Source organism: Lates calcarifer, linkage group LG21, assembly GCF_001640805.2.
Source record: "Lates calcarifer isolate ASB-BC8 linkage group LG21, TLL_Latcal_v3, whole genome shotgun sequence".
NCBI lineage: Eukaryota > Metazoa > Chordata > Actinopteri > Centropomidae > Lates > Lates calcarifer.
The window spans coordinates 13,324,260-13,334,749 of NC_066853.1; the positions used below are offsets into that span (position 1 = coordinate 13,324,260).

The following is a 10,490-nucleotide window of genomic DNA, read 5'->3' on the forward strand; positions in this document are numbered from 1 at the left end:
ATATGACGTAGTCTGATCCCACCTTCAGGGGGTGGATGGCCACTTTGACACAGAATATGAAATATAATCCTGGCCAGTGTTATGGTGTTGATGTGGAGAAATGCACTGTAATTGATACTGCACACACAGATTGTGCAAGCTGTTTTCCTGCAACATACCTTTCATACAAAGGTCACTGTTAATTGGGTGAAACAGTAAACATGAGCAAACAATGAGATATTTCCCTGCATGTCTTTTATTCTCAGCTAAAGTATCAACCTCTTCATCCTCATCCTCCCTCTGTTATTAGTCAGATGTTAGTCTCATGTTAATCAGTCTAAAAATATAGTCTGTGCCCACACTCTCCACCACTTTGTAAACATTCAAAAGCAGTTTACATCTGCAGAGCAGATCAGTATCATCCATTTTTGCAAGAGCATTACTGTGTCTACATAAGTAAAGATTTGCCAGACCAGTCACTGACAGAATTATGGACATGCACACTACTGCAGCATTGCCTCAATTTATTTACAGTATTTCTTCCAAAATATGAACAACTACTGCTGAAATTCATGTGATAATAAGTGCCATGTCTGCAGAGGCAGGTTCTTTCCACATTTAGAATTTTGGAAGCCATTGCTTTGTGGATTCTGGCAGGAAAAAACATATTTATCACAACATCCCATGAGCACTGTAAATACTTTCCACACATTGCCTTGATTTACAGTAATACGTCTAGAAAACTGTTAACCACAAATGAAAAGTCGCCCATTCACTCTCCTGCACTGACAGCCTGTTTTATTTATAAAACTACATATAATACTGAATTGAATACATCAAGTGCATTATTTTCCTCGGCATTCAGGTTACTTATACGTTGTCTGTTAACATTTATTATTAATGAAGAAAGATGCTTTGTCTCGGCTGGTTGAAAATAAATGACCTCAGCTCCAACCTGTTGACTGTTTATGTGCTTCAACCAAAGGGAAATTTGTCTCGCAGCCAAGTAAAACACAGAACACAGACCTGAACATAAAACATAGTACATACATAACACATAATACAAACATGCGAACACAATGGCTAACTCATAAAACAGTGCACATCAGAAACAGCAATAACATAAAACCTGGAGTATATTCAAAAGATAAACATACATTTAAAAAATGTCCTTTATTCTGATTTGTTTAGAGAGAAATTTCAGCTTATCGCATCCATATTTTATTTTGAATTTGTCTAGTGTAGTGTACCAAAACAACCACTCTCACACTGAAACCACTTTCCAAAACACACACATCACCAAACACCCACACCCATATGCATGCACATGCCAGGTTGCTGCAGCCCAGCAGATCTGAGCTCCTCTCACTCGTATCACACTCTATGTGTAATATGATTTGACAGGTATTAGCTGCAGGCCCCAGGCTCCTGCACCAGGCAACTGACGACGGCCTCTGCCACGGCATCCTGGCAGGCTGTGCTGTGCCAGCTGCCCCTAACAGTCATCATGATAAGAGTCACCTTATACACAAAAGCACACACACACACACACACACACACACACGCAGACAGAGTGGGACACTATGACTCATTTAGTGGTAATAGCAGAGGAGAGCAAGGGCAGTTTTGTTGCAGGGCACTTGGCGTGGACGTAATTTCCTCTGCCCATCTGTCAGTTTCAAGTGGACATGTGCAGCCAGGTCTGTCTGTCTGAGCTCCACCCAGTATATCTACACTAAACGTGATCCAATCAAAAGAACAACACACGGTACTTACTGGGGTTAATCAAAGGGCTAACACAAACCCTCCTCATGGAGTTGAACACAAACACACACACACACACACCCCTGACTCACTTTTTCCTTTAGCTCCTCCAGATCCATTTGGATTTGATTTGTCAGCTGGTGGAGTCACAGGAGGCCTTCGCTGATATCACCTGTCGTCAGGGAAGGGATTAGATACACAGGGAGAGCTCGAAGATGGAATGAAAGCACAGAGGAGAGGGAAAATTATGAGAATTAAGCAAGGAAAGGAATGTTTTGAAGGAATCAAGATTGCAGGTCTCCGGTAAAGCTTTCCTTTAGATTATTTGAGTCTAATTAAATTAAATCTTCTATATCAGTGTTTTGTCTATGTTTTGATTTTAAGTTTAATTCCTTTAGGGTTCTACAGTCAGAGAGTCTGCGTTTCTGTTGTGCCGACCCCTTTGACTTGTTTGTGTGTGAAATCAATAAGAGTGTGTCACACACAGAGGGAAATCTAGTCTGGTCTGTCAGAGTGAGTATCGATGTTTCCTCTGCTGTTTTCCCCCTTTCCTGTTCACTTCTACTCAAACCTGCTGGATACAGAGATAAAAGAAACAGGAAAGCAACACTGTGACATACTGTAAACATGTCATGGCCAACAATGCCACAGTAACCCCAAGTCCAAATATAAACTGCCTTTACTGGATATTCTTTTAGATTTCTCCTGTGGCACTACCTCATGGCAACAAAACATACTGGGCTCAAAAACTATTTTCAGGATAGTGCTGATGGCTTTCGTCCTCGAAATATATCAGGACTCATTCAATAAACTGATTTCTTTGAGTGATTTATTTCTCTGAGCTATACCAAAGGAAGAAAAAAACAGTGCTGTTGGCAGTATTGATAGACCTCTTAAAAAGTAACTTAAAACCAGGCTGAAAGTGTTGATTGACGGGGATGTCACAGTGTACTGACATGTCGCTGAACTGCAGCGAAGCGAGACATTAAAATGCTACAAGTTGGCAAAAACAGGATTTTTGGTCATTGTAAAGTTGCTTTTTGTAAGTAGATGGAGTCCAGAGACAGTCCAGAGGAGCTGTGCCCTATACAACATTGTTAATTTCATCTGCTTCAGATGAAAAGCTTTGTTTTTATTCCCAGAATTGAAAATGTTCTCATTGGTCATAGTTTCCATAAGTCAATGCTAATCACTCATAATTAGATTAAAACTGGCAAACTAACAGTATGTAGTGTTACAATATTGATTAGAAATGGACCTCTATGATATCCATCCCACCACGCCTGTTAATTTAAAGGAGTAGTTCAACATTTTGGGAAATACACTTAGTCTTTTTTATTTCATTTTATTTTTGTTTTTATTTTTATTTTTGCCAAGACTGAGATGAGAAAATTGATACCACATTCATGTCTGTCTGTTAAATATGAAGCTAGAACCATGTTTAGCTTAGCTTAGCACAAAGAAACAGGGGGAAACAGTTGCTCTGGTTCTCTCCAGTGGTGACAATATCAACCTGCCAGCAGCTCTAAAGCTCACTAATTAACACCATGTATCTGGTTTGCTTGATTCATATTTTTAATGTTAAAAACCAAACATGAGGTGTGATGATTAGTGAGCTTCAGAGGGTCTGGTAGGCTGATTTTTTTTAACCTTTTGACAGAGTTAGGCTCTCTGTTTCCCCCTGATTTCAGGCTTTATGCTATGCTAAGCTAACCATCCCCTGGCAGTAGCTTTATATTTCACAGACAGATAAGATATAAATCCTCTCGTCCAACTGCTTATTTCCCAAAATGTCAAACTGTTCCTTTAAAAGCACATCTCTCTGACTGAAACACTACTGTCGCAGTTCCTGCCGGTGCAATGGCAATTCTGTGGCATTTTCGTTCATTATTGATTGACGGTGCTGAATATCACACATTTATTTGCTTCCATAAGCAGTGAGTAGACAGGTAGGCTCAGCAGGATGGAGGGGATGTTGGTCACAGGCATCGCAGGGCCTCTTTGACATTTGACTGTAATGTTTTATTTCCCAGCGGACACTCCTTTAGCTAGTAGAGACGCACTCACAATGCCACAGAAAGAGACAGAGATGTACGCAATCACATTCTTCCTGTATAACAAACAGATTGACCAATATGTCTTGTGCAGATAAGCTGTTACATGCTCATCTCATTCCTTTGCAGGTGAAATTGCAGCAAGCAGAAGCATGAAAATCAGCTGTTTCTTTCGCTCTGCATGCATGAACGTTAGTGTGATTTGCCTTTTCACTGCGTTCCTTGGGGGTCTCACTTCATTTGTGTTACATAACAATGGAAATGAAATAACACTGTTACTGTTAGCAACATAGTATGAATGATTTAATACCCCATAAACGCAAAGGGTGAAGTGAGACTTCTTGGCTTCATATGAGGCTTCTCAGGGTTTGGGTCTCCATGGTAACAAATAAGAGCCTCCCTCTGAGCCTGTCAGGGCTTTAAAAAAGCCAATGAGGACTGTGCATGTGTGTGTGTGTGTGTGTGTGTGTGAGTGTAGGAAGTGAGATAAATAGGGTAGGGTAGCAGCAGAGTGCCTTCGTGGTTTTTTTTTTTTTTTCACAATTATCCATGACTCATTGTCGCTCCTCTCTGTCCTTCAACTTTAACTGTGACCCTCTTTAATGTTGTAGTTTTAGCCTTAATGATAGAGAGATTATTTATTATCAGACAGGCCCGGGAGAAAAGGGAATTGATCACAGTAATGTGGTGAACGTGGTCTCTCATTCCTCTTTGTGTGCCATCTTCATCCTCTCATTTGTCAAACTGCAAAATGTCATTGCAGAACATGAGTAGATTCTTAAGCACGGTAATGAAACAGCGGGACCACTTAACCTCAACTAAATGAAATTCATTGGTGTGATATGGATATGACGTGTGGATCAGATTCGATATGCAGAGTATATGTATAGAGAGATTAACAAAAAGTCATATGGGTACACGATCATGCAGCGCTAAACGTTGGAGAGCAGCGTCATCAGTATTCTGTTCATGAAGGCAATCATTGAACCATCATCACTCACCATCAACCTGCCTGCTCTGCTACTGAGGGCCCCACACCAACCACCAGTCTTCATCTCACATATAAACACAATAAAGGCACATAGTCACACACACTCTGATTAGGTCATGAGTAGATGTTGCAGTGCAGCTATGCAAAAAAGTAATAGCCTTGTGTGTTTTAAAAGAGTACTTTGACATTTTTGGTAAATACATTCATATTCTTTCTTGACAAAGAGATCATATTATTGTTATCATGACAGCGAAGGTCCGGTATGGCTGCTGCTGGTATGCCTCTCTGGGTCATATCCGAGGCTAGAGACAAAAGACCTACAGTATGTGGTCATTTACTTTTCTCCTTTTTTATGAAATATTGGATACTTTATTCTTGTTAAGCCCGTAAAAATCATAGAAATTAAACAATCTGTGAGGGAAAAAAATACTCTTTGGTTGGTAACATTAGTGGTGGAAAGTATACCACAAATTAAGTATATTTACTCAAGTTGTTTAACTACTCTGTAATTCAGAACTTCTTCAACTGAGTGTTTCCATTTTATATTACATTTCACAGGGAAATAAATTACACTTCTATGGTTACTAGCTAGTTTTCAGACAATATATGATAAATATAAACACTCTAAATGGGTCCATTTTGTATAATAAGTACTTTTAGTTTCATTTCAGTACATTTTTCTGATAATACAGTTACTTTGAATGCAGTTTTGCAATTTTTCATTGTACTATACAACTTTTATTTAAGTAAAAGATCTCACTAACTTTTCAGCTACACAGTGTTGTGATATCTGAAATCTCTTGTATGTGAATTAGTTGTCAACATATGTAGTTGTGCTATTGAGATTTTATATTTGCTTTCTTCCTCTTTCATATGAACCCTCTGGATCTTGGCATGGTTTTGTTAAGAAGTTGCAGATTACTTTTTGTAAAAAAGTCTTTTTTATTGTTGTTTTTGTTTGCTATATGTGCATATATCTGGATAACATCAGTGTGGCATAGTCAAAATAACTGAGAGAAGATTAACTGTTCAGCTCTATACACCAGGTAACTGTTTTGGGTTTGCAGGATGTTGTCATAGAGTAGTGATAGTATGTACTGTATGTGCTGTATAAAGCCCCACGGCCGACTTAAAATCTGCAAAGGAAAGATTGGAGATGGTGCTGACAGAGTCTGACTGTGACTTCCAGTATCAGTGGGGGCAGAAATTGGGCCCAAGAGAAGCAGCTCTGCAGGCGAACTCAGTGCTCAGACACAAGGATATTAATGTAGGTGCAGGGGAATGTTTATGAAGTAGGACAACTCTGTCGGGGAAAATAAAGATGGATGAGGAGCAAACACATCAGCAGGAAGAGGCAATAAGATGTGCTGTGGCACAGGCAGTGTCGGTAGATAGAGAGATAGAAAGGGGGGCGTTGAGTATTGAGGCAAACTTAACAAGGTACTCAGTGGGTGATAGTCCTAACTTTCCTTTGTCCCATACATGTTAGATAGCTCCACACCCAAGGACTGAGAGACTGCAAGTGCAAGATTCAGGTGTGACTGCTACAAATGATGTGCAGACTGACTCAGGCTGCACTGATACTGTCAAACTTTACTGGTATTCCTGGCTCAGTATTTGCACCTGACCTGTCTTTTTAACAGCCCAAATTGCAGTGCCTCACCCTCAGAGGTTACTGGTCATGTATTTTTAAAAGCAAAAAAATGAAGATGAGATGAAGATAGGAACTGTTCAAAATAGGATATAAAACATATAAGTATACATAGATCTTTCTTCTAACAGTATCAGAGGTTAAAGACACTCATGTTACATGCAGGATGAAAGAGGTAGTGTTAAAATGCAGTAGGTTACAATGAGTTGGGGTTTTCTTCCATTATACCTTCAAAACAGATGAAAATCCTCCTTAATAAATGGATTTACAGGGGAGGGAACCTGAAGAGCAAAATAGTAACTACTAACCTCAGGGGAAGTTTAAGTAGTTTTACAGCCCTGATCATGCTTACATTAATCTTAAGACCTTATTTTGGCAGGAAAATGACACGATTTCCAACTGAGCTTTGTGTTTTAGGTTGAATTCAACTTAACATTTGAGACTCCTGGTTGAAAACTAACAAACACACACATAACCCTATAACATACCGATCAACAGAAAGTAAAAGTTGAGGCTGCTGCTGGTCTTGTAATCTAGAGCTGTGATGGTTTAGACTGATATTTGCAGTAGCTGTTATATAATCACCCTTGTGAAAGGCACAAATTATTTATTCCATCGCATCCACCGCTGTTCAGAGACATAGGAGAATAAAGAGTTTGAAATGCAATATAGACAGCAGAGACAGATGGATAGAGAGAAAATGAGCTTGTGAAAAAGAGAGGCAGCTTTCATTTTAATTAATCCTCAGATAGACACGAGAAAGGAGTGGGGATGGCTATTATTATCATCCAGGAAGTTTTCTAATGTGTTTCCTAATAGTCTAATAGTAAATCCAATAGCATTGCACTATACTTTTTAATTCCTGGGAAACAGAAACACGGCTTTGAAAATCTCTTAACACCTACCCTGAGCACTCTTTCTGTTATAGATGTTTCTGAGTATGTTTGTGTGTGTGTGTGTGTGTGTGTGTGTGTGTTTGTGTCCTTCTAGCTGGGAGAAACACAACAAATGAGGAGCTGGAGAGCATGTTAGAGAGCGACAACCCAGCTATCTTTACCTCAGGGGTGAGTGGTACAACAAATGCTAAATGAATGTCACAATGCATGTGTTTAATCTAATTTTACTCCCCTCTAACTCTTTCTTTCTGTTATACCGTCATAGATTATTATGGACAACATCACCCAGCAAGCTATGAACGAGATCGAGACACGGCACAATGAGATTATCAAGCTGGAAAACAGTATCCGAGAGCTTCATGACATGTTCATGGATATGGCCATGCTGGTGGAGAGCCAGGTGAAAACATGGGTCCTCTGTCTCTCAGCACCTGTGTGGTTTGGGGCTGAGCCAAAATATGTGAAAACAGACCTGCAAATGCAAAATACATTCATAAATTGGCAATCCATCTGCTGACATGGATGCTATAAAGAGTTTGGTTGTGTGGTTAATGCAGAGTTTCAGTAGCACAACAGTAAAATCATTAACCAGCTAAGCATGCTAGCTTAGCTTGTTAGCTGCAGCTCCCTGTAACTTCACTTCAGACAGTCAGAAACTGGCAGTTTTTTGATTCACATACAAGTTGGGGAGTGTATTAGAATAAATGTAGGACCATTTATGCCAACAGAGTTGGAAGGAGGTTATGTTTTCAGCTCCATCTGGTTGTCTGTTTGCAAAATATCTCAGTAAATTTAGACAGAGTTTGGGGAACAGATCATTTTTGGCTCAGTGATCAGTTGATTGAAATTCGGTGATTAGCTGTGTTTGGGATTTCTGCCATTAGGCCATTTTTTTAGACATAACTATCATGCTGCGTTCATGATCTGGAAGGAAAATCTGACATCTGGGACTTCCAAGTTGGCAGCTTAACTGCATTGCTGTTTTGTCAGAGTATTAAAATTATAAACAAACATTAAATATTACAGAGACTTTGGCTTTGTAAGTTAAGAATTTTTCTGAAAGTTTGTTTTGTACTTGTGCTAAAATGTTTATTCTATTACATAAATTTGACACTTGCATCATTCAGAGAGCAGTGAACATACTTGTACTGTTAATATGTATTTTTCAAAGCCACATATGTAGATTATCCTTCTCGGTAAAGTATAGAGCTTCAGGTAAATCCGTAGGCCTGCTGCCTGCATGTGTGACTGCATGAGTGTGTGGGCTGAACCCCCACAGAGATTAACTGTTTCCCTCATCAGAAGTACCCAGTCTGAATTATGCAAAAGGAAATCTGAGCAAGAGAACACATGAATAAGAAAATATGCCAAATGATGAATATGAAAATATGTTGTTGAATGTAAATGATATGAATTACAGTGACAGCACAATGCAATAACAGGCTTTCCCTCATAATTTTGGTGTGGGAGTGATAATTGTCTGTCTAATGATTCCATAGTTTTGTGTGCATTTCTGTGTGTATAATCTTTTATTCTGTTGTCGCACATACGATTGCTTTGAATATAAATAATTCAATTAACTAACCCCTTCTTTATCAACTGAATGCTATATCATTTAAGATTGTACTTCAGGTGTCTGGTGTGTTAATTTAGCCTTTCTCAGCTTTGCTCTCTGTTATCTTTCTTTTTTCCCTTTTCAACAACACAACACTGTCACCACAACAATGACTCTAAGCTCTAGAGAACAGAGAACAGCGCTCCCCTTCTAATTTGGCAAGGTAATTTTCCTGTGATTCCTCATTTTCTCTTTTTAATACTTGGAGAAGTCATTGCTGCAGTGCACACATGGAGAGTTGTATACACTGGTTCACCATAATAGCCATTTGAATGGAAAATTGTTGATCCTTTTGACCGCTCTCATTTTTGTGCAGGGTGGGTTGGTGAACAACATTGAGCGGAGTGTGTTGGAGGCTCAGGAGTATGTGGAGCGGGCAAAGGAGAGCATCCCAAAATGCAAAAAGTTCAAAAAGACCAGCAGACGGGTGAGATGCAACATTCACACAGTCTACAAACTGACCCTCATGTTATTATTTCTCTTTTCTCTCTTTCTCTCCTTCCTTCTCTCTGCATCCCCCTCTCTCTCCTTCTCAACCACCCATTATTCCTCCCCTCTCCCTCACCTCCTCCCTCATCTGTATCCACTCATCTTCCTGCCTCCACATCTGGCCCCCTCTTTCTTCTTCCTGTCCGCATTGTTTTCCACACCTCCTCTGTGACTAACCTCTCCTAGGGAGAAATGATAGACCGCATAGAGTACAATGTGGAGCACTCAGTAGACTATGTGGAGAGAGCAGTATCAGACACTAAGAAGGCGGTTAAATATCAGAGTAAAGCCCGGAGGGTGAGTCACGTAACAACAATGCATGTGCACAAACGTGCTATCAAATGAAAAAGTGATATATAACTTCAGAGGCCTCGCATGTATTGTGTACAGTGTAGTGCAGTGATTGTCGTCAGTGTGTGTGCATGCTCACCTGTCATGTAATCTGCATGTGGAGGACTTGTGTCGTGAGCGTAGTCTACAACAGTGATTCACAACCAGGGGTGCGACTACCTCTGGGGGTGATTCTGCAGTTACCAGGGTGGACATCTAAAAATCATGGAGTAGCTCAGCTAATTTAAAAAATAAAATCATGATATGGTTTTAAAAAAAAACTGTCAACATATGTGTGTTTAGGAGGAAAATAAATACAATAGGATTGCAAATTGGTGTGTGGCTTATCTTGTGTACAATAACCAATAAACTACCAGATAAGACTGCAGAGGACACAGGATAGCCTGAGTCAGCTGTAACACCTGAACATCAGCTGCTGCTGAGAGGCTAAAATAGACAGCTAAAGTAGTATAGTAGTAGTGGTACAAATACAAATTCCAGCTCCCTGTGTGTTATTCTTCCACCTCAGTAAGCTTCAGAGGTGCTGTTAGATGGATTTTGTTACCCCTGGACAGAACTGGGCTAGCTGTTTCCCCCTGTTTCCATTCTTTATGCTAAGCTAAGCTAACCACCTGCTGGCTTCAGCTTCTTATATATTATAACTGAGTCCTTTTGAAATTGATCACCTCCTTCCTTCATCCAACAGCCTGCAACACAGTGG

At 39.8% G+C, this 10,490-nt stretch overlaps 1 protein-coding gene across 5 annotated transcripts in view; it reads left to right on the forward strand.

The window, feature by feature from the left end:
• The window catches only part of stx1a (syntaxin 1A (brain)), a 54,638-nt gene that overhangs the window by 40,609 nt on the left and 3,539 nt on the right, over positions 1-10,490 (forward strand). For 2 of the 5 annotated variants that reach the window (XM_018702115.2, XM_051065423.1), the window contains exons 7-9: positions 7,430-7,503; positions 7,601-7,735; positions 9,267-9,377. In XM_018702115.2, coding sequence (XP_018557631.1) covers positions 7,430-7,503; positions 7,601-7,735; positions 9,267-9,377 — 320 coding nt within the window. Of the gene's footprint in view, positions 1-7,429; positions 7,504-7,600; positions 7,736-9,266; positions 9,737-10,490 lie in introns of those variants that run through there. The other 3 variants (XM_051065424.1, XM_018702114.2, XM_018702112.2) reach the window with 3 other exon arrangements.